The sequence below is a fragment of the Miscanthus floridulus genome, chromosome 4, assembly GCF_019320115.1.
Source record: "Miscanthus floridulus cultivar M001 chromosome 4, ASM1932011v1, whole genome shotgun sequence".
NCBI lineage: Eukaryota > Viridiplantae > Streptophyta > Magnoliopsida > Poales > Poaceae > Miscanthus > Miscanthus floridulus.
In genome coordinates, this window is record NC_089583.1 from 80,775,315 (window position 1) to 80,799,513 (window position 24,199).

The window sequence follows — 24,199 nt, forward strand, 5'->3', positions numbered from 1 at the left end:
GTGTTTAAATATTAAAAACATGACATGTCATCATATGCATTGCAAGGCATCTAGTCAAATTGCAAACTTTGATAGGCATTCACTAAAACAAGTTTACATTTGTGTTATGAGTGTTGAATTGAATTGTTTGAATCATGTCAAAATTTGGTTTGGATTTGAATTTTCCAGAAAACCCTGATTTTCATTATTTAAACCCTGCCCTGAAAACTCATTTCAAAATCTAAGCATATTTTGGGGTTGAGCCCAAAAGCAAAAGTGTAGAGCTTGATAAGTTATATAAAGTTTGTTTTTGGAGTTTTTCAAGTTGTTTAGTAAAATTTGGAGTAATTCAAAAAGGCGTAATTCGTTAAATGTTCCCTATTTGAATTCAAAAGTTCATTTCAAAATGTAGACTGAATTAGGGGTTGGTTATAAAAGCAAAGTTGTAGAACTTTGAATTTTGAACAACTTTTATTTTTGGAGATTTTTGAGTTGTTATGAAAATTTGAGAGTAATTTGTGAATTTTGGCGAATGGCAAACTTGTAAATACTGTGAACAGTGTTCACCGCCGTAGCTACATGGCCGGCGACCTTCTTCGGCGTTCCAGGCGCGTCGTGGCCGTCCTTGGCGTCGCGCTGGTGCGGAAACGGCTCCGTCGTGGCTTCCTTGAGCTTCTGAGCCGCGCTATAAGTACCGAAACGCCGTCGTCATCGTTTTTCTTCTTCCTCTGTTTTCACCGCCGCCGTCATTGTCATCGCTCCGGTGAGCTCGCATCGTCTCCCTAGCGCCGTTGCCATCTCGGTAAAGGCCGTTCCAGTTCCGTCTTTCTCTTGTGCATCCACCCAGCCAACTGTGGTCGCCTGAAATTGCCAAGAATCCACTGTCCACGTCCTTCTTCCTCGCGGCCGGCAACTTCACCGCCGTGGGCGTGTCGTCATGGCCAGGGCTCTCCGGTGAGCCGTTGTCTGTGATCAGTGTACCTACGGCTTCGTCTTGATGCTGTAGTACTTAGTTCGTTGTTGTTTACTCGTTTTGATCACCGCAGTCGCCGGTTCTCCATCACCGACGACCTTTGCTCCGCCGTGATCACCGTGGTCGTCGTCACGCCTCTCCGTTGCTCCTCTGGCCTTGTGCTCTACTCAGTCGTGTTTGGGGTGAGCTGCTGATGCTTCCTAGGCAATCTATTTAAGCTTTACAGGTCTCACGTCGCCGGCGTAGCGCTGTTGTGCCACCGCGTCCGCCATGGCCGGCGTAGTGCTCGGTCCAGTCCGTAGCTAGTCCAGCTTATGCCCTAGATCGATGCGCCTAGTCGAGGGTAGTGTTTTGGTACCTTGGTTGTCACCGTTGGCCTCGCCGTCGGTGAGAAATCGCCGGTCAGCGCCATCGTTGCCGTGGTCAGCGCGGGAGGAAGGGGATGACAGGTGGGGTCAAGATGTCAGCGACTCAGTGATTTCAAAATGGATTTTTCTATTTTCAGATTTGAATGAATAGTGTCTATTTTTGTTATTTTTGTATAAATTTAATTAGAGCTCCAAAAATTATGAAATTTTTTATGTGACCTCTATGTGATGCATATTATTTAAGAAAAATTTGAAATATTGTTTTTAGCACTTTTTGAATGTGATAAAAATTGCTCAATTTATTAATAAATGGATTTCCATGATTTTTATAGCCTTATTTAATTGTCCAAAAATTATGAAATTTGTTTTGCCACTTACTTATCATGCAATGAACATTTACTAAAATTTTGAGCTCAATTAGAATAAGTTGATTTATTTCATAATTTTGAATTAGATAATTAATTCATAAAAGTAAATAGTAACCTTTAATGATTTAGGTTTTGTTTGAAATTTTGGATTTAGTGATGACCTTGGGTCATTAGTTGATAATGATCCTTGGCAATTGATGTATGTGTTACAAAAAAGATTTAGTTTGTTTGACTTGCAACTGTACCGCGAAGGAAAGTTGTATTCAAATTGTTAATTTTTGCATCCATCATCGAGTATCATGTTTCGTATTCCGCATCATGTTAAACATGGCATTGTTATTACGTGTAGTGAACGAAGGTGAACACGTGGTAGTTAATCAAGTTGCTGAGGAGGTTAATCCGTCTGTTGAGGTCGGATCGAATACTTGTGAAACGTCGCAGGAACCGGACTTTTCCGTCAACGAAGGCAAGCCCCGGATGCATACAAACCTACCTTGTGTTATACAAATTAATTTCGCCTTTGCTTTCTGTTACTGCATTAAGTGATTAGGAGTTAAGTAAGAACCTAATTGGTGCATTATCACCCTTGTTATTCTATATTTACCATATTACCAGTATTAGATTCGTATATGCCTAGTTTTGCTTAGCTATGCGTAGAACGATGAAAGTCGGGTGATTACCTACCACCTGCAAGTTTTAAATAGAACCTTGGTTACTTATGTTATTATGTGATATGGGGATGTGGAGTAATAAATCTAGACCGGACGGACTCGGTGTGTATGAGCCACAAGACATGGAGGTCTTGTGAGCGGGCTCTTTCCGCCTGTGTCGATTAAGGTCCGTCCGTTGTTGAACTGTGTGCGGTGAGACTTTGTAGTACTAACCACATACTCTGGTAAGCCTTAACTTGGCGATTCTATTACGAGAATGGCTACTCGCGCACTGGGAGTGGAGATATGGCGGGAATAGCGTGTACCCACGTGGCAATGGGCTGGATTGGTGGAGTACTGTATTCTCGGGTGGCGCGGACCCGTTCTTGTTTTAGAGGATCCGAGAGTATGTTGATATATGTAGGTCGGGGACCTGCATATGTCGTATGGTCTGGAATTCTCAGCTGGGTTTAATCGGTTCGAATCGTCGTTGCTCCTCGGTTATGGAGATTCACTTCTCTGTTCAGCATCGTAATACTAATAACTGGAACTCGAATAAGGCTTGTGAAGGTGTTGTATATGAAGTTTCATGATCTCAACACGGATCGTGTCAGCTTTGTATATGATTTTATGAAGTTTTCTATATAAAGAATTTTGTTAAAGAGCTTTTACGTAAAAGAACTTTCATTATTGTTAAAGCCATACCTTGAATCCCTGAGCCGACATTCCTAAGTTTATCGGTTAATATTTCGGTTAAGTCTTGTTGAGTACTTTTGTACTCAGGGTTCGTTGACCCTTGTTGCAGGTGAGCCTCATGAGCAGATCTGTTTTGGATCGTGCTGCATGACAGTTGTTCCTTGTGATGACGATGAGAAGTAAATGTGTGGCCCTTGGGCAGGGCAGTTTCATTGTGTGTTTTGTATTATATTATAATGCCACTCTACTACTACGATTTGTATTAATTATCGAACTTAGTTTGTAAGGGTTGAAACAACTGGTTTGTAAACTAAGTTATCGTAAGACTTCCGCTGTTTTTACTCTGGTATTGATATTTGAACAAATGTTGTAATACTGCAATGACTCTGTAATGTGATCCTACTCGGAAATCGTGGATGATTCGGGGTTCCCCGAGGACACCCGACAGACTTCTTAAGTTACCAGGAACATATACCTAGTTGTCAAAGGTCGTTGGACAGTGACAAGTGCATGTTGGTCCTATAATTTAGGAGGTTCTGCCACACTAGATGAGAATCTGTTTCAAAACAGAGAGGTGTATTGTAGCTGTTAATCTAATGGTACTGACTGATGTGATGAGACACGCTCTATGTGTTAAACTGTGATGGAATGAGAAAAAGAGATAAATATTTTAAATTTAAGACAAAAGGTGAGATCAAGGAGGAGAATGTTAGGTTGATCTCTCCACCAAGATTGGCCCAACGGCCAACTTAGGCCTTGACCCCGCGCTTTGATTGGGAGCGCCCAACCCTACAAGGTTGGTGGGCTCCCATCGCACTGCGCTATATAAAGAGGTGGGGCTGACGGCTCACGGTATGAGGTTCACCGGTTGCCACAGTACCCCACTGACAGAACTCTAATCCGATCTAAGGGAGCGCAGCAACGGCGGGAAGCGCCACCACCGTCCTCCTCGACTTGCCGCCGCCTGGACGCCGTCGTCACTGGACTGCGTTGTCCCTCTCCATCGACCCCCAACTTGACAGCATCTTCTTCACCGACGCTATGGCCAGCTTCTCCGCCAAGCTCACTGATGGTCGATAACACATCCCCTCTTTCATCCTCTCTCCAGTTCATGTTGTAGGACGGATCTATGTGATCTATCCCGAATAGAAACATGTACACCGACTGATCTACACCTAGGAGCATCCTAGGATTTTTAACAAGCCTAGCTCAACTGGTTGGATGAGAGGTGTGACAATGCACCAAACTATTCAGGTTTAAGTCCTGTCTTAGACTAAATTTCGGTGCATATTTTCTCTTCTTAATAAAAAAACCACGTAGTTTTTCATAGGTTGGATCTCATTTTTTTTATAGAGGCCGGGCCGGCGGCTGTCTGGCCTCCGCGGCTGCGAGTCGTCCGAGCAGTGAGCAAAGCCGGGCGTGCCGTCCTGTGGTCGATGCTTCTCCTTCTCGGAAGGCTCCTGTGAATGTGAATTGTGATCGCGGCGTCCGACCGGCCCTAAAGAAAAGAGTGTGCGTCGCCTGCCGCTGCGCACCGTGCGTCAAGGCTCAGGACCTCTCCCAGGCCATGGGCGCTGTTGGATCGTGAGGAAGCACGCGTGGCAATGGCATGCATACTGCCTGCAGACCGCACCAAATTTTCCTCCTGTCCATCCCGTGCGCGCCGCGCGGTCTGGGCAGTGGCACGAGCACCCGTGTGCCCCCGCGGATCGAAGCGTGAGGGGATTACACGAGGCTGGTCCAAGGCTTGGTCCCGACGCGCGGACGGGACGTGGCAGAGCACCGCCCAAGCGGACGCCAAGTGCCGAGCTACCAGAGCACCTTCTGATTCTGTGCTTGCTCGTCACTCTTCAGTCCTCTCGCTCTCACTCTCGCAGTCGCAGTCGCAGTCGCAGTCGCAGCGGCCCCTCCCTCCTCGTCTCCTACTGCCTCTCCCTGTCGCCGGTACCCGCACGCGCCATGTCGTACAACAAGTCCCCGTCCATCACCGCCGAGACCATAAATCCCAGGGTGAAGAGGCTCCCCGGCCCTCCGGCTTTTGCACAGCATCGTCGTCATTTCTTCTTCAGAAACTATATGTTTATGTAGAACCGTGCATATATTCTTCTGATCAGCTACGCGTCCGTTCATTTGAAGGTCAAGATCTTCAACTACGCACCTTGCGGGGAGATCCTCAAGCACGCAGAGGTAACGTTCCGAGTTCCGACCGGCCGGCTCGCTGGCTTCTGAGGGCCTGTTTAGATTCCAAAAATTTTTGCGCAGTATCCGTCACATCGAATCTTGCGGCACATGCATGGAGTACTAAATATAGACGAAAAAAAACTAATTACACAGTTGGTCGAGAAATCGCGAGACGAAACTTTTGAACCTAATTAGTCTATAATTAGATACTAATTACCAAATACAAACGAAATGCTACAGTGAGCCAAAATCCAAAAATTTTTGGATCTAAACGGACCAGCTGAAGAGCGGGAGCCAAGAAACTAGTAGATTCAGCATCTGTACGCTACATTTATGATTATTTTCCTTTGGCTTGATTATTTGCAAAAAAATAAAGTTCTTTATTTAAACTGTATGGATTCTTTTAAAAAAAACTAAGATCTAACTGTTGTTGGTCTAGTTTAAATTGTACTACCATTGTTATTTTTAGTAACAAATGGTGCCTCAACGTTTCAGATGTTGCGTTACAGATATTTAGATCTCAATAACATTACGTGAGAACGTGCACGTAGTGCAGTGGTTGGGAAGCAGAAGGGCAACATACCGGTCAGGAGTTTTAAATCCCCGTTCTCACAAAAAAGACCACTCCTTTGCTATTTCCAGTGAAATACGTGGTCCAATAGCGGCTGCAGTGTAATGCACGGCTGTAGGCAAGTCCTCGCCGTTAGTGGCACGTCCTAAGTAGCCGGAGTTCGTGGCCTTCTCTCGACACCGCGGAAGATAATTTGCTACCTTTCCGTTAATGCCTCAGGGTCAGCGGAGGTCTTATCCTCGGGGGTTGAGTTTTATTTTTTTTTAAATGCAAAATTACTGACTAATAAAAGGACAAAATATTGTCTTTGCTATGTGTCGTCATTCAGCGGTTGGAGCAGGAGATGGAGGAAAACCCTGGTTCTCTCCCTTTCCAAGAGGTGAAACTCCTCTGCAAGTGCGTATATCACAGTTTATACCCTTTGATCAGTCTTTGATGTTGTCCAACAGATAATATACTGCAATCTTGGGAACCCCCAGGTTCTTGGTCAGCCACCATTAACTTTCTTCCGTGAGGTTAACATCCTTACCCTCCACAAAAAAATTCTAAGACGATACAAAGATGGCGCTGTTTCATGCTCAAAATTGTTGGCTCCAGGTTCTTTCCCTGTGTGACAATCCAACCCTCCTGAATAAAGATGAAGCCTGTGCCTTATTCAGGTTGGACTATATGGTTGAACTCTGTTTAGTGTAGCATTTATGTGGAGCTTCATAAACTTAGTATGAATTTATTTTTTCACTTCTAGCACCAAAGCTGGTAAGAACTACTTTCGATGATACATAATTTGGCAGAAACTTGACTGATAACGTTTCGTTCTACTGCCACAGTCCTTGTAGCATAAGAAGAGCCAGGAGGATCATAAATTCGATTCCGAGCAAAGACACTGGTGGATATACTGATAGTCGGGTAGCCAGCTGAAATTACGTTTTTAGTTAATGTAAATTTTTTGGACTTTCAGAGTCATGAACATGTTCTCAAATCAGAATTATTGAGGATCAGTATGCAACCCAAAACCTTTTTTTTTAATTTCGTGCTGTAATGATCTATTTTTGCCGGATGGTGTATATTTTCCTTTCACAATTATGGGTTACATTGTTGACACTAGCCTAATATGATCAGGGAATCAAATCTCTGCGTCAAGTAGTTGCAGACGGGATTACTGCAAGAGATGGTTTTCCATCAAAAGCAGATGATATTTTTCTGACTGATGGAGCCAGCGCAGCGGTAATACTCTGCATTTCAGAACAAACATGCACAGATGCACATGAAATTGGGTCCTTTACAAATGCAAACATCAGAGTGAATATCTTCAACTTGACCGCGTTCCTTTCTGCATGTTTCAGATCAATTTGCTGATGCAGATACTCATCAGGTCTCACGAAGATGGCATTTTGAGCCCTCTACCAGAATACCCCTTATACTCGGCTTCCATCATACTTCATGGTGGAACGATGGTACAGTACTAGTACAGTTGAAAAGATAGTCAAGCAATATTTGCAATTGCAGTAAAAGTGGCCTGTTTAAAATGTTCAAGCCCAAACTTCTCATCAGATTCATTGCTTTTTCAATTTTAATCATTTTTTGTTTCTTAAATTAGAAGACAAAATACGTGTACTCTATGCTTGAAATAACTACGAACTGAACTGTAACTAGGTGCCGTACAATCTTACTGAAGATAATGGTTGGGGCCTTGAGATTTTTGAAGTCAAGAGATGCTTGGAAGAGGCTCGTTCAGCTGGCCTGACTGTTAGAGCTATGGTGGTAATAAACCCTGGCAATCCTACTGGACAGGTATGGCACATGATTTTCCTAAATCCTTTACATGTTGAATAGAGAAAACAAACATCCAGATGAAGTTTTGCAGGGTTGTTCTTACCAGTGATGATCTGATTATCGGAAAATTTTCAATTCAATCACATTTCAGTTCAGCTTTTAGTAGGAATAAATAAGTGATGAATCTTCCTTGCTGAAACATAAATGGCTAGGTAGTGCGCAGGAAATGTTTTGTCCTCACCTGCAGCAAGACTCCCACATGTTAGTTGGTCAAATTTAGCAAAAATAAAGAGTTAAATGATGCACTCGACCGTTAACTTGTGCTGGTATGACACTTTTTTTTTCTCAAACATATATGCCATTACAAGGTATGCATATATGCCATTTTTAAAGAATAGATATGATGACTATATATTATATCAATGGTGATTAGACCACCAAATTGATGGCTAGATCTTTCTATTTTTTATGAGAATTTCTAGATTTATCTTTTTTTTCTTCTACTGCATCTCGTGATAATTAATGTGAAATCTTTATTGCAACCTCTAATTAGTAGCAATAAGATTCTAAAATAAGGTAATTACCAGAGTTTTTCTTTGTCATCATCTCCTTCCTTTCTTGTAGGTGCTGTCCATCACCAACCAGGAGGAAATACTGGAATTTTGTCGGAAGGAAGGTATAGTTATGCTTGCTGATGAGGTTAGTACTAAGTGGAAATGTAGCCCTTTTTGCATTGTCAAATCACATTAACCACGTTAAGAAAAAAAAAGAACATTCTGTCCTGTGCAAATTAATTAGGGGCTGTTTGGATCCTTTTATTTTGGAGGAATTAATGGACTAGGCTATTTGGTTTGGAATTTAACATTCCACAACTTTCCCAAGTTCATATATAATTAAGCTTATCTCAAATTCATAGAGTGGGAGATGGAGATTGATTCTATAGACCACCATGCTATGTTTCTATTCTGCAACTTATAGCACGTTATTCAACTCGCTTTCCTATAGTAAAAATACAACATATAAGTATCTCCCTTGTATTGCTAACAATAGTATACACATATATATTTCATATACAACTATATTAGCTTAATTAATCTATGCCTAAATTATAATTATAATAATGAATTCAATTCCAATGATCCAAACGGGCCTTACTTGCAGGTATACCAGGAAAATATCTATGCAGAGAACAAAAAATTCCATTCTTTCAAGAAAGTGGCCAGATCACTTGGTTATGACGAAAAGGACATCTCCATAGTATCATTTCATTCCGTTTCAATGAGTGAGTCTTCCTTTATATATATAAAAAAAATATGATCTTAAATCTGTGGGAGGTCCAGGTTGAAGTTTGTCTGTTCTCCCATCTTCTGAACCTGGCAGGCTATGGGGAAAGTGGGAGAAGAGGAGGCTACATGGAGGTGACTGGTTTTGCAGATGATGTGAAGGATCAGATTTGCAAGGTGGCTTCTTTAACAATCTGCCCCAACATAGCTGGCCAAATTCTTATCAGCCTTGCAATGGATCCACCAAAGGTTTCAAACTTGAACTAAATCATCACAAAATTCTCTTCATCCATCCGAGTATTTTTATTGAACTTTAATTTCCTTGTGACCTGTATGCAGCTAGGAGATGAGTCTTTCGAGTTATTTGATGATGAGAAGGAAAAGATCCGTTTATGTTTCAGGAAGCATGCCAAGGTGTGCAAGCATCATTCTTCAAGCACATCGATCTGCGTATGAGACACCTTGCATTGTCGTGACAATGGCATGATCTCCTCTTCTCCGTGCAACTGCAGACCCTAGAGAAAGCTTTCAGCAGCATGGAGGGCGTGAGCTGCAACAATTTAGAGGGTGCACTGTACTTGTTCCCACGGCTCCACCTTCCCTCTGCCGCGATCAGGGCCGCCGAGTCCAAGGGAGTTTCACCTGACACATTCTACGCTCACTGCTTGCTTGACGCCACCGGGATCGCCGTTTTGCCGGGCTCTGGGTTCCACCAGGTTAGTCAGGCACCTCACGAATAATCCCTCGCCTTTAAATTTTGTGTATGCACCGTGAGCCTTTCGTACTTGTCCATTTCACCGAGCATAGGTGCTGCAGTTATAAATTAAACACATAGAAACACATAGATCTACAGCTACAATACAAACTCTAAACTAAAGCATGCCATATTATATATTTATTGCATAGATTTACTCATATCGAGTCTAATAAAACTGGATTTTTCTTTTTACGATTTTATATCATTTTTAAAGTTTCAGCCAGTTTATGAAAAAAATAGCACATGGTGCCACATGCCACGTAGGCAACAGAGTCCTATGTGGGCTGCTTTGGATGATAGCTGGGCTGCTTTGGATGATAGCTAGGACGTAGACAAAGTTCATGGATCAGATGAGCAAAAAAAAGTTTGCAAAAAAAGTTTATGGACCTAGGTGAGAAGTGGGGAAAAGTTTAAGGACCCACCACGCAATTCACTAAACAAATAAAGCCAATTTATAGAAAAGGGCATAAGTTCATTGCAAAAGATTTAAAGAATTATAAATTAGGAAAATCAAAGAAAATTTAATTAGAATGTGGGAACATATATAGCTAAGCGCAATTCATACCACCTATCAAAGTTGCCCGTAAGTATGCACAAAGTTGTTGCACCGGGAAGAGCCTAGTGAAAGGTGGTGCAGTCACACAATTGATAGAGCCTAGCATTGCAACCTAAACAAAAGTCATTTAATTAGAATAGAAAACAAAAGGAATAAGTGCATGACTAGGTATATTCTATCTATATAAAATAAACAAAAAATATTTATTTAGAATAGAAAACAAATAAAGAAATAAGTGCATGGCTAGGTAGAATCGATCTCTATGAAATACTCCCTTCGTCCCATAAAAAAATGTCATTCTCACTTCTCAAAAAACCATTTTTTTTACAATTTTGATAAAAAATATAAAAATATTAATATTTATGGTGCATAATTAGTATCTTTTGATTTGATAAATCATTGAATATATTTTTATAATAAACTTATCTGGAGATACAAATGTTACTAATGTTTTGTATAAATCTACTCAAACTTAAAAAAGCTTGGCCAACATGAACCCCATAGCGACATCCTTTTTATGGATGGATGGAGTAGAGCAAAGCGACAATGATAGAACCCAAATAAGTGAATGTGTCTATATAAAAGGCTTTATATTATTTTAAGATACATAAGTACTAGAAATTTTGTGAATAAACACGTGGTCCAAAACTAATCAAGTTTATTTACCTTTGCAATCTCTAATACTTCCCATATTATAATATAATATTTAAATAGATATCCTTTTTGGATGTGAGACTTTTACTCTATATATATGGTTTTCTATCCCCATTCACATTTTCCACCTTTTGTGTACCTCTGTGTGTTTGATATATGTTTAGTTGGAACCTCACTTGAGCTATATACCTGGTACGGTAATTGGGTATACTCATTGCTTCGTAGGTATAGGTATAGGTATAGGTATAGGTATCGGTTATGTGTACATGTACGTGTACGCTTCCTTTGTATATGTATATGTGGTTTGATGGTGACACATGTCATGATGTTGAATTAGTTTTGTATGTTAACAATATTAGAAACAGGTAAATTTAGAAGCATGTATAAGAAATGGTGCACGCTCAATCTAACCGAAGTGGTCTTTCAGCCTTTTCATATTTCCGGTCTAATAAAACTGAAAACCAAAATTCCAAAAATATATTGCAAAATACTGAAGACGAGCAATTTAGTTTTAGTTTGGTTCAGCCTTCGGTGTAGACCAAACTAACCAAAAAGTTTCAAGATATATTATGACTGAATTTTGGCATCAATATTTCTATTCCAAAGCATGTTTGATAGATCATAAGATGAATGAAATTAATATATAATACAAATACCAATATAGCTGTTGCAATTCAACATAAACGTTCAATTGTTGAATGTTCAACCGTAATAGCTAATAAACTTGCAAATAACAACTCATTATGCAAATAACAACTATTTCGGTTAGTTCGGTTAACCGAGGCCTAAGACCAGTACCAGAAATAAATTCAGTTAATTAGAAATTATGACCAAAGTATTTGGTTTTAGTCTTGATCGGTTCAGTTCTTCAGTTATGTCTAATTATTCTCACCCCTATATATAAGAGCACTTGGAGCATTTTTTTATAATGATAGAGTTATGATTTAATTTTGAGGCAGATTTAGGTATTAACAGAGGTTATTATTTTAATAACGTGAAGGTGGTTAATTTATAATTTTATATGCTAAGCTTAGAGGTTTACTACTTTATAATACACATAGGCAGTTTAGATAAAGATGGAGTTATTTTAGATTTTTTTTTTCATAATAACTATGGGTGATTTATGTACCGATTTACTGCATTCCTTTGGCTACCTCATTGTCTCATCTTGTTTGTGCAATGCAATGACAAGGCCTCTGGGACGACCCATATTCGGTGCATGATCCTTCCTGATGAGGGCAAAATCGCATTGATGATCCCACGCTTCAGGGAGTTCCATAAGGCGTTCATGAATGAGTTCCGGGGTTCTCAGCGGCGCATGCAGGATCTCCGTCGTTGATGATGCCGATGCATGCTACGGTTAGACCGAGTGATGTGAATGGTGAATATAAAGCTATGGCATGTGTGTGTTGTGTAAATGGGCAATTAGGGTGCCTAAGCTCTAGCAGAGTTGTTTGTACCTAAGTGTTCAATGTTCTTGCTTTATGGTTGAGTTGTGCCCATTTGTCCTCACTTCTGTTGTATGACTCGCTACAGTGAGTCTATGCTAGTTAAAGTTAAGCTGAGTGCTCAGGAATATATCTACTGTGTTTTTTTTTCTTTTATCTGAAGTATATATGTCTTGCTTGTGCGTCGACTGAGCTCTAGTTTTGCCTTTTGAATGGCGAACATTGTTGACGCTAATGATTTTTTTTTTAATTTGGGGCTTTGATGAAAAACCTTGAAAGTTTCCTCAAGCCGGTTTTAACTATGAACAACCGAACGACCAAGCAACCCAAGAAAGATAAATGGGTGCCTTAAATTTTCCTCGGGAAGCATACAAGTGATATCTCAGTTATGTCCTAATTACCAACTCATGTCTCTCTTCTAGTAAAGCCAAGTTTATGTAACCATAGTGCGGCTCCGTCTCATGCCTTAGTGTCAGATTGTTTTGCTCCGGCAATATCCAGCAACGTGATAGCGTAGACAGAATCAGATGGTAGCACACGAGACACTGAAGATTTATACTGGTTCGGGACGCGCTAAACCCTACTCCAGTGGTGCGGCTGCTCTTGTATTTGTATGCTCAATTACAGGGGTTATTGCTCCTAGCTACGAGGTAGATGGAATTAGGTGGAAGATTGGATCTCGATCCCGAGGTCCCTACCCTCCTTTATATAGGCATGAGAGGTAGGGTTACAGAGAGGGTGATCGGGCTAACAGATTATGTTCCTAGTTTGTTACAACAGATTGATCCTAACTTTCATCTAGATACATGAGCCTTGGTTTGCCTTGATCTCCACGTTGGTTAATCGCGTTAGCCCTTGCGGGCCTCCTCCTTGATGGCTGCTGGGCCGATAGCTTGGTGGCAGGGCCGCGCCAGCAAAAATCGAGGCCCTGTACCAAACTCTAAAATGAGGCCTACCTCCCTAAAAAATAGGACTATAAATAAGATATATGATATATCACAATAAGATATATCAAAAACTGTACCTGTTCGACTCTTGCTTTCATAATCTTTACTTGAAGTGCTTCATTCTTTTAGTGTTCCTTGAAATGAAATCTTCAATGATATGCTCATAATCAATCTTCTCCAGCACTTCACTCTCAAGTGCTATTGTGGCCAAATCATTAAGTCTTTGTTGTGTCATTGTCGAACGCAAATATGACTTCAATAGTTTCAATTTAGAAAAGCTTCGCTCTGCCGATGCAACGGTCACTGGAATGGTCAACAGAACTCTATATGCAATACTTGCATTGGGAAAACAGTCATGCCACTTTAGGAAGTTTAGAATTTCAACAGGGCCCATATTTTCTTTAGGAATGAAACCTTGAAGAAACTTCAACTCCACATACAAATCGTTGGCATCAACATCAGATTTTCTGTCTTTTGTAAGGACAGCCCCAAGATTATCACAAGAAGATTTCAAACTCGTGTCATCCAATGACTGTAATGTTTCAGAGGTAAATAAGAAACCAATTTTTTTGGTAACTCTGGTATTGTTTAAATCTTCTTGTAAGTGAGGAAATTGCTTGATCAACAATAGGTACAAAATAGCTGATCTAAATAGGTCCTGTGCAGACTATGTAGCAGCATTTGTGTCATCTAGGTTCTCATCAAAATGTCTCTTTCTTTTAATTTCTCTTCTTTTATGAAATGTTGTACCAATATCCATCTCAAGTGCAATTCCTTTGGCAATCTCTAATGCTTCTAAGAAACTAGTTTCCCTATAACCCTTGAAGAAAGAAATCAGCCCTTGCACTTTCTCAATAGCAACATCAATAAGCATATCCTTTGCTTGCAAGTGTTTGCTTACTAAATTAACGGCATATAATACCTCATACCAAATGACTATTGCCACTATAAATTCATACTCTCCAAGTTCATTCTTTGCCAAGCCCTTAGCCTCACTGCTTGTTTTTGGATCATTATCAACATCAGATACCTAAAATTGAAAGGAAGAAAATATGTGTTATAATTGGAGATAGCCAAAATAAGTTAAAAAACATCATTATCAAATATCAATATAACAATATTGGGCACCTGAAGTAGTGCCTCTCGAATGTCTGTGCATTGAAATCTAATAGCTTTAACACTTTCAACATGACTCTCCCTACGTGTAGCTGATACTAACTTGAGAGTCAATCCTGATATGTTATCTTTCAGAATCTACCATTTCTTAGTAGAATTAGCAAAAGTTGTATAGATGCGCTGGATGATTCCAAAGAAGTCCTTAGCTTTACCACAAGTCTTAGCCATATCACAAAGTGTTAAATTAAGGCTATGGCAACCACAAGCAGAATAGAAAGCACGAGGATTTACATCCAAAAGTTTCTTTTGTACCCCTTGATGTTTTCCTTTCATATTTGACCCATTGTCATAACCTTGTCCTCTCACATCATCTATATCAATACTAAGGAGCTTTAGTTCATTCTCTAGCACATCAAAAAGTCCTTGCCCAGTTGTATCGTTGACATCCAAAAATCCTAGAAAGGATTCTTCTATGCGAACATCACTTGAAGATGAGTCAACATATCTTATAATTAAAGACATTTGTTCTTGGTGGCTTGCATCAGGAGTACAATCAAGTATGACAGAGAAGTACTTTGCGCTCTTTATTTTCTTAATAATTTTAGACTTAATAGCAGAAGCAAGCAAGTGTATCAACTCATTCTGAATCTTAAAATCAAGATAATGAGATTGAGTTTCCTCACTTGTAATACGACGAATATGTTCTTGAATAATTGGGTCAAATTCAGCCAACATCTCTACCAATCCCAAGAAATTCCCATTGCTATCTTCATATAGTTTACTATTAGTCCCACGAAAAGCAAGATTATGCTTGGCAAGAAATTTAACAATGCAAACAATTTTGAACAAAACTTTTCTCCAATGGTCCTTTTCTTTCTCGAGTTGTCGTTGAGCGGCTTTATCAATAGTTTGGTCCTTTTGCAATCTACTATGCAACTCATACCAAGTTGTCATACTCAAAACATGATATGCACTTGTCTCATGCTCTTTAAGTCTATTACCAAGATGTATCCAATCATTAAACCCCTCATTTGCTAACTGACCTTTTCGATGGCCTTTTGTAAATAATTTACAACCAAAGTAAAAGACCCTATCGAGTTCCTTAGAATAGACAAGCCAATCCCTATCACAATGCTCTCATTTGATAAAATTCTTGTATAGAATAGTGCAAAAAACCTTCTAGAATATCTATCCTTAGGACCTTTCTGAATTGATAAATCTCTTCTAGGGCCCTTCTATGCTAAAATATCAATTTGTTTATGATCAAGGGAATCCCAATATCTAGGATCAAATATATCAGGCTGAAAGGAATCATCAACATCCGCAATTGGTGAAGTGTTCAAGTTAACACCAGTACTAGTGGCCCCCAATGTTATCAGCATTGTTATCCATTTCAATGTTTGTGTTATCAATAAAAACTTCCTCGACCCCAACAATATTTTCTGTCTCTATCTGACCATCTCTAGGATCATTGTCATCATTATTATCAAGTGCAGTTCCTTGTCCCTAACCAAGTGACTGATTATCGGTGGACACTTGTGACTCTTTTATAACAAATTTATCCATAGCCCCCTTTTGAGATTGAGTTAAATCCTCTATTCTTTGTTTTTTCTTACGCTTTTGGTAACTAGATTCATACTTTCTAGACCGGTTTGCAGAAGACATGACTAGAATCTTGGAACACTAGATAATCTAGAACAAAGATAACTGAACACCTAGATGGATCAATATTATATTAGTCATCACCCATCAACATTGATTAAAATATTGAAAATTAAAAATTAAGTGGACAAGATTAGTATACCTGGAGACTTGACGTACGCCTGTCCTTCTCCTAAGTCCTGTCGCTCTGCACTCCTGTGGGCTACGGACCTAGCGAGTGGCGACCACGGGCCGCCGACCTATAGCAACTCCACACCATTGTTCACTCCGATGGCCGCCGTCCTATGACCTACAGTCTTGCCGAGTCGGCGATAGGGAAGACAGAAGAGCGGAAGACACGATCTGACGATCGGCCAATCGGGAAGAGAGGAACTGTGGAAGCGAAACTGACGAATGGATGGAATAGACGTCTGGGCTAAAAACTAGTGCGCTTCCTAGGCTAAGTGCTGGAAACTATGGGCCCCTAAAAATTAGGGGCCATGTTCCGTCGCACGGGCTGCACTCCCATGGGCTCGGGCCTGCTTGGTGGTGGTCATATATATGGGCGGTGCAGGTACCCCTGGCCCATATATCCGACAGTAGCCCCCGTAGGACTTAATAATAAGCTAGCATGTAGCTTTAAGCTCTTAGACAATGCAGTCTCCCCTGTAAGTTCTACGTACTGTAAGTACATAGTGAGCATCTTTGGGTGCCAAAGTTTTGAGTAGTGCAACTAGATATTCCTAAGTATTGGGGAACCGGTATGTCACTGTTTGAGTGCCAAGAGCATTTCTCGGGTAGCGAGAATGTTCTTCAAGCATCGAGTGTGGTGGTAGTACACCGTACATCAAGGAACGTTGCCCCCTAGCAACTGTAAGTGCCTGACTTAGGTGGTACACCCCATATCGGGAAACATAATTTCCTTAGCGTAGCCCTCGGGACGTTGTTAACATCGTGTTCGGGTGTCATTCTCGATAACCGGAAGCGTAGCTTCCTAGACATCGTAGATGCTGTGTTAGGGTAGAAATACCGCTGTACTCCAGAAGTTGGTTCCCGACGTATTCCGGCATGTAAATAGTGGTTGCACATCATTAAGTCCTAGTCGTAAAACAATAATGAGGATGGGGTAGGTGCACCTCCATCATCCACGCATCACTAAGCCAGTTGATTTTTAGGGTGACCTATCGCAGGTCGTTTGAGCACTAAGGGTGTCACATTTTTCTTCGAGATCCATCAAGCAACATGATACGAATTTTCATGAACCTCGTTAGTGCTAGAGTGAGGACGTTGTCCTATAGCCCTAAGGCCAATATAGCATTGTCTCAGTTCGGGGCACCACTGTGGGCGAGTAATGAATGCGTGAGCAGCTGTCGGTAGTTGCATGTGTTACTCTTCGAGCTGATAATGGGTAGAACGAGTGAACATTCGCTTCACTGAAAGGAAGCGGCATGACAAAGCCAGACCAGTGAGGGCACATCATAAAACTCTTTTTCTAGATTCCAGGAGCTCGTACTTTGGTTACAGCCATGGGCCAATCAGTTTTCTGGTTTCCCCCAAAGGGGTACACATCCGCTAAAATAAGGTACTTTGAGCTCATCCGGGTATTGGGAGATTTATGTGACACCGAGTGTAAGAGGTTTTAGAGTCAGACTGGTGACCCTCCTGAATACCCCCTGACTCTAGAGGGGCAGGGTCGATAGCTGAATGAATTGCTACTACTTACACCTACTGAAGGGGTGAGCCAGGCCGAGTACCCGATCTGAGTGTCATACCACTCGCCTGCACCAGCTCAGATGAGGGCATATTGAAAATGGACCGTTGGGATCCGAGGGTGAGTTTGCTTACTGGAAGCCGGAGCGTCGGTGTTGATGGCTCATTTTCCCATGCACAAGCGTGTGTGGTTGGGATGCCATCCGTGCGCCGGTTCCTATTTATATAAAGAAGGGGAGGCATAAATGGGCATAATTTTATCTGCGCACTGTTCAGCTTACCTCCCTTTATTTAATTCTTCATCTTCCTCTATCTCTATCCCCTTACATCTATTCTGATGGAGAGCATGGGGAGCTCGAGGACGGAGGTTGCTAGGCGGGCGGTAGGCGAGCGTTATCTGCCCATCTGTCCTGTCTTCATCGTGTAAGTTCATGAACCGAAACCGAATTGGGTGAACTTGGGGCATTGTACTTCTTCTCACTAGGGTGTTCTTCTAGGCTTCCTATGCTTGATGATGTGAGTCCTCTCGAATCGCTGGGTGGTGTTGTGGCGGTGGAAGCCGTAGCTTCGCCGGCAGTTGCGATGGCCGGGGATGAGGCGAGTCATCTCCGAGCATAGTTGGAGGCCATACAAGAAGTGGTGGCTAGGTCAGGGTAGGAAGTGGCCACCGCTGTGGCATCCCATGCCGAAGCCTAGGTGCACCTTCTTGGTAAGTTCCTGGCGAGATTCCATGTTCATCATTCTAAAGATGTCTTGCTTTGATGAGCGGTTGTTCTGATTATGCTTCTTAGCCATCCAAGAGCAACTGGCCACTACCCAAGGCAAGGTGGCAAGGCTTTGTGATGCCAATGTCAGTTCTAACCAAGCAAGGTGATGGAGGCAGAGCAGCGAATGTGACGCTGCTACGACTGACTCCTCCACCATGGCAGCCTAAGGCGGGTCAATATCAGGACCAATACACTGCCTTGCTAGAGGCATGTGGTGGTGTTATTGATGTGCTCTCACCGGTGGGGGTGAGCATGGAAGAGTGCCTCAACAATGTTCTGAAGGTGGTTTGTTGAAGTAATTTGGCATGCAGTTCGTCACGGGGCCACATTGGCATTGGCGACCGCTACACTCCAGAGCGACGAGGACCTTTGAGACATGGCAATCAGGTTTCCATCCGGTGGATGAACCCGACGATGTTGGTGGACTGGCATGGAGTTTAGGGGTGTGGCAGGCGCCATTGCCAAATCTGAGAGAGTAGAGGATGTAATCCGCTCTACTCATGATGTGTAAATTGCATTAGCCTTAGACTAAAAACTTTCTGCATTTCATGTTTTGTGTTTTCCTGAGTAATGGCCTCGTGGCTTTTGTGTAGTGTCAATTGTAGCCCCTAGATCACCATAATCGGTTAGCATAACATATTGCGGTGAGTGATTGGAGACCCATGACACTGATTTGCCTCGAATACGGTATACTCTTTGAAACTTTTCGATCGAGTAGCCCCTGAGTGCCTCGGTAGGTCAGCGTGACCTGCTAGGGGTGCTTAGTTTAAGCCCAGGTGCATATTGATCATCTTATTGGTGGAGCCTACTGCATTTATTGTGGGCTGGTGGTACACCATCCGTAAATTAGGCCCTAGTATAGGGCTGCTTTCTCACACATAGAACCATCATAACAAGTCGACTGTTCTAGACATTCATGTAGACTTCACCTTTCATGTTTGCCAGCTTATACGTTCTCGATCTTAGCACTTTGGCCATGATAAATGGTCCTTCCCAAGGAGGTGTAAACTTGTTTTTCCCCTTGGTTGTTTGCACTCAATGCAGAACTAGATTGCCTTGCTTGAAGTTTAGTTCCTGAACATGCTTGTTGTGGTACTTGCGCTAGCTGCTGCTGATATCTTGTGGAGCGGTGCTCATCGAGCCTATCGAGGGAATCCTATAAGGCTTCCTCTACTGTATCCTCATCATAGGCGTGGACATGAGAAGAGGCGTAGCCGATCTCCTTGGGTAGTACTACGTCTGCACTGTAGATAAGGAAAAAGGCAATGAACCCTGTCGGCCTAGTAGGAGTGATCCATAGGCCCCACAGGACTAGTTGGAGCTCTTGGACCCATCTACCCTTGAACTTTTTTAGTTTCCTGAGAATTCAGGATTTGAGGCCCTGAAGGATGCATCCATTCGCCCTTGCTACCTGACCGTTGATCTTGGGGTGGGCCACTACAGCCCATCTTACGTTGATATGTTGTTCATCACAGAAGTTGACAAAAGCGCTCCCTATGAACTGGGTGCCATTATCGGTGATGATCATGTTCATAACCCCATACCTATTTATAACCTCCGTTGATGAACTCGACCGTCGCCTCCGAGCTAGCTATAGCTATAGGTTAGGCCTCGATCCACTTGGTGAACTTGTCAATCATGACAAACAGGTGGTCAAAGCCCCCTGGGGCAGGTGGGAGTTTCCCAAAGAGGTCGAGTCCCTAGATGGTGAAGGGCCATGTGATCGGGATCAGTTTGGAGTTCTTGAGAAGGCACATGTTTTTGCTTAGCAAAGTAGTGACATCCTTCGCAAGTCCTCATGATGTGTTGTGCGTCTTTGACCATGGTGGGCTAGTAGAACCCTTGTCAATAAGCTTTACCCACCAAAGTGTTTGGTGTAGCATGGTGCCCTCAAGCCCCTGAGTGTATATCTTGCAAGAGCTTTATCCCATCTTCCGTGGGTATGCACCGTTGCAAGATTCCACTCATGCTTTTATGATGGATTTCGTCATCCCTCATAACGTAGGATTTGGCTCTTCGACGTACTTAATCGGCTTTGTCCCTATCAACAAGGAGGATGCCTTGTCATAGATAGTCGATGAGTTCCTGCGCCTAGTTTGGGTTAGAGCTTATGGCCTTGGTGATGGTGAGCATGCTCGGCTCGAGGGGAGGTTGAGTTTCAACTTCCCAACATGCCGATGGTCTTGTACGCTCATTGTTGATGGTCACTAACACTCATTTTGACCATTAACATTTCACCCAAAAGCATGATAAAGTGAGGAAAATCATCATCACATGTGTAGGATTTTGTTTATAATTCACCTAGTTCCACTTGTACTTGTAGAATTATTTGTATGTAGGGAATTATAGCAAATGTGGTGCAAAATGGTGCAAAAACACTTCATCAAATGACCATTTTGACTACACCATGTCGAAGAGCTCGTCGAGATACATGAAATCAAGTTTTGGTTCACCCAATTCAGAGTCTGGATGACAAAGTTATGTCTTCTGGAAGATCGCTAGACAAGCCGGGCTAGATTTGGACACAGGGTGGCGCCGGGCGGCCCCATTTGACACCAGGCGGCCTGGACTTGTGTCCAATGGACACCAAACTTGGTCTAGGGCCTCTACACTCACCCAGGAGCCCATGGGAAGCCTTGTTCATCACATTAGATCACATGGAGGTTTGGGTAAAATCTAGACAAGGTGGCCCAATCCAACACAAGCTAAGACAAGTCCACAAACCAAAGAAGCAAAGCTCCAAATGTGACCAAACTTTGTACCCAAGCACAAAGGAGGCACGTGGACATGCCAGGGGGCTAGGGGCCCACATGCCACATCGGTCGGCCCCACCTTGGCATTGGCCAGTGGGCCAAGTTGCCATTCCACGCCATCGATCCGTGGGAGCTGCTCCACAAGCATTCTCAAGCATCCATTCAGGTCGGTTTGCACCAATGGACAAGATGGAGTGGCCACGGATCCACTGTCCCACTGTCATAGGCTTAGAGGCCTCCAAGCGACCTCCAAACCGACTTCCTATCCAAATCTTCACATGTGCTACCTCTACAACCACCTTTGGGAGCCAACCAAGACCCTATGATTGAAAGGCGGTGAAATCAAGGGTCGTCCGGTGCCCTTACCATGCCGCCTGGCACCCCTCAGTGGCTCCACCACCTCTCCTTCGAACACATGCAAGGAAACACACTTGGGAGCAACATGGTGCGTTGATTTATGGCGGTTCAAGGTCGGTTGCATCCAAGGGTAGAGAAGGATGATCATGTGGATTGCTAATGTGGCGCTGGAGTAGCCCCTACTCCACCTCAAGCTATAAATAGGACCCCTCTCCCTCATTTGTAAATGCACCATTTCATTCCATCTCACTCCAAGTGAGAGTAGTAGCTAGGCTCTACTACTTAGAAGTAGAAGATAGGGAGAGAGTGAGGAGAAGCTTGGGGAGGAGTCAGGGTTGTTGGCATCCTCTCTACATGTGCTTTGGCGAATGGAGCTCGTCTTCGAGTGAAGTCTGGCATCTTCTCTGTGGTAACTCTACTCTTTTGCATTACTTAAGTATTATTTATATTATTGTGTTTACTGGTTTCACCGCTTGGTTAGAGTGCTTTGATCTTGTTTCCATCGTACATAGGATTAGAGTAGTAAGTTTATAGATTAAGCATGGTGCTTAGGCTATAGCTTACTTGTGTTTATGGCTAGGCCTCCAGATAGATTGTGGTAGGTGGCAGGTGGTGATAGCCATGCCCATCCTCTATATTCTACCATGATAGGTCTAGTTATTAAATCATAGAACTCATGGTAGACCTTGTCTAGTTATCTCTCCTAGGTTGCTAGGCGGGCTGTGCTCCAAAGTAAACAACCGTGATATAGTTTTCTTAAGTCTTGCCTTAGTTCATAGGAACCACAGATATCCTCTCTACCTATTACTTTTACCCTTGGACACTCTTAGTTCTTAACTAGTCCACTTCATGTCTCCCATGGAAATACGATACCTTAGAATACTCCCGGGTGAAAGCTACATTGATATCTGTGCGCTTATGGATTTATCTGTTTGCCATATCTAGTGTCAACAAGCTTTCTGGCGCCATTGCCATGGAATGGTAGCAGTTCTAGTTTAGAACCGAGTCATCCAAGTATCTTTTATCCTTTATGTTTCATACCATGGATTACATTCCTATCATTCAATTCACTGCTCCAAAGGGCATTAATCTAGAGCCACCTCCATCATCAAAGCCTATCCTTACCCATAGTTATGAAATTGGCCCTTATTTCATAACTAAAGAAGTATACCGGTCGCTGAATGGTCTGAATTTGGCCTTCTTGCTTTCTCTCTACAACTATAGCCAAGCTGACCACTTGGGTGGTAGCTGCGACGTACGGGAGTAGAGGATCTTCTTCACGAGGGGCCACTAGAATGGGGGGTTTGGTGAGGAAGTCATTGATATCGTCGAAAGCTTTTTGAGCCTCCGGGGTACATCGCCAGTCTGGCATCTTATGTAAGAGCTCGTAGATGGGGAGTCCCTTCTCGCCCAGTCTAGAGATAAACTGGCTTAAGGAAGCCAGACATCCCATGAGCTTCTGGGCGTCTCTTAATGCTTGAGGAGGTCCCATATCGAGGATGGCTTTAACCTTCATCGTATTGGTCTCAATCCCGCAAGCCGATATGATGTAGCTGAGCAGTTTGCCGAATGGTACCCCGAAGGTACACTTTTCTGGGTTGAGCTTGATCTTGAACTTTTAGAGATTATTGAAGGTCTCTGAGAGATCTTGAATAAGGTTCCCATCTTTAGATGATTTTATGACAATGTCATCGATGTAAGCCTCCGTATTTCTGCGGACCTACTCATGGAGGCAGTGCTTCATGCAGCGCTGGTAAGTAGCCCCCGTGTTCTTCAGCCTGAATAGCATGGTGATGTAGCAGTATGCTCTAATCGGGGTGATGAACGAAGGAGCTAGTTGGTCAGACTCTTTCATCCGGATCTGATGATAACAGGAGTAAGCATCGAGGAAACAGAGTAATTTTGATCCTATAGTGGAGTCAATGATATGATCTATATAGGGTAAGGGGTAAGGATCCTTCGGGCAAGCCTTATTAAGGCTAATATAGTCAACACACATTCTCCACTTGTTCTTTTTGGGCACTAGAATGGTGTTTGCAAACCAGTCTGGATGCAAGACCTCCCCGATGAAGCCCATGTCAAGGAGCTTGGCTATTTCTTCTATAGCCCTGCGCCTTTCGTCATCAAACCGTGTCAAGCATTGCTTGACCGTCTTGGTGTTGGCCCGAATTCTCAGGGAATGCTCAATGATTTCCCTCGGGATTCCTGGCATGTTTGAGGGTTTCCAAGCGAATATGTCCTGATTATCAATCAGAAATTTGACGAGTTTGTCCTGTTGTGGCTGGTTCAGGCTCCTCCCGCTGTTCGTGGTCTTACTCGGGTTGGTTTCCTCCAAGTAGACCTTCCTTAAATCTTCACCGAGTGTGAATGATGGGGACACGATTGGCTCTGAGGCCGTGAACTGGGCTGGTGGCATCCTCCTTTCTTTGCGAGGTTGAGACTGGAAATTGAGATGTGGTAGAGCTAGCATTGGAGCCCCTGAGCCCTATCCTTGCATGAGGACATAGTCGAGCTCGCGCTGCGCCAGATCCAAGTTTTGGATCACGTTCTCGATTGCGAGTAGATCACATTGATAGGCATTTTAAAGATCCCTAGAGATTGTGATGATACCTTTGGGACCCGACATCTTCATCTTTAGGTACACATAGTGA

The 24,199-nt window shown here is 42.7% G+C and overlaps 2 protein-coding genes across 2 annotated transcripts; one reads left to right on the forward strand and one right to left on the reverse strand.

The window, feature by feature from the left end:
* Window positions 1–4,916: 4,916 nt before the first annotated feature.
* On the forward strand, window positions 4,917–12,148 carry LOC136551833 (alanine aminotransferase 2-like). Its single transcript, XM_066543380.1, has 15 exons — window positions 4,917–5,044; window positions 5,171–5,221; window positions 6,115–6,165; window positions 6,236–6,301; window positions 6,384–6,445; window positions 6,614–6,692; window positions 6,906–7,010; window positions 7,130–7,240; window positions 7,440–7,577; window positions 8,184–8,258; window positions 8,721–8,841; window positions 8,940–9,091; window positions 9,182–9,256; window positions 9,355–9,558; window positions 12,002–12,148. Exons 1-15 carry the CDS (start codon window positions 4,994–4,996, stop codon window positions 12,146–12,148), a joined length of 1,488 nt encoding a protein of 495 aa, XP_066399477.1. The 5' UTR covers window positions 4,917–4,993.
* Window positions 12,149–13,871: 1,723 nt separating this feature from the next.
* On the reverse strand, window positions 13,872–15,055 carry LOC136548693 (uncharacterized). The gene is made up of 3 exons (XM_066540129.1): window positions 14,612–15,055; window positions 14,333–14,458; window positions 13,872–14,234 (listed from the first exon to the last, which is right to left on the reverse strand). The coding sequence occupies exons 1-3, from the start codon at window positions 15,053–15,055 to the stop codon at window positions 13,872–13,874; spliced, it is 933 nt and encodes a 310-aa protein (XP_066396226.1).
* Window positions 15,056–24,199: the final 9,144 nt, after the last annotated feature.

Bases quoted from the DNA above. Each gene is read 5' to 3' on its own strand.
- LOC136551833 (XM_066543380.1), top strand. From the start codon at position 4,994: ATGTCGTACAACAAGTCCCCGTCCATCACCGCCGAGACCATAAATCCC. The intron at 5,045-5,170 runs GTGAAGAGGCTC...GTTCATTTGAAG, and splicing joins CCGAGACCATAAATCCCAGG to GTCAAGATCTTCAACTACGC. The intron at 6,166-6,235 runs GTGAAACTCCTC...GTTGTCCAACAG, and splicing joins GTTCTCTCCCTTTCCAAGAG to ATAATATACTGCAATCTTGG.
- LOC136548693 (XM_066540129.1), bottom strand. From the start codon at position 15,055: ATGTTGGCTGAATTTGACCCAATTATTCAAGAACATATTCGTCGTATT. The intron at 14,459-14,611 runs GTAAATCCTCGT...AAGAAATGGTAG, and splicing joins TACAAAAGAAACTTTTGGAT to ATTCTGAAAGATAACATATC. The intron at 14,235-14,332 runs GTGCCCAATATT...TTTCAATTTTAG, and splicing joins TTCGAGAGGCACTACTTCAG to GTATCTGATGTTGATAATGA.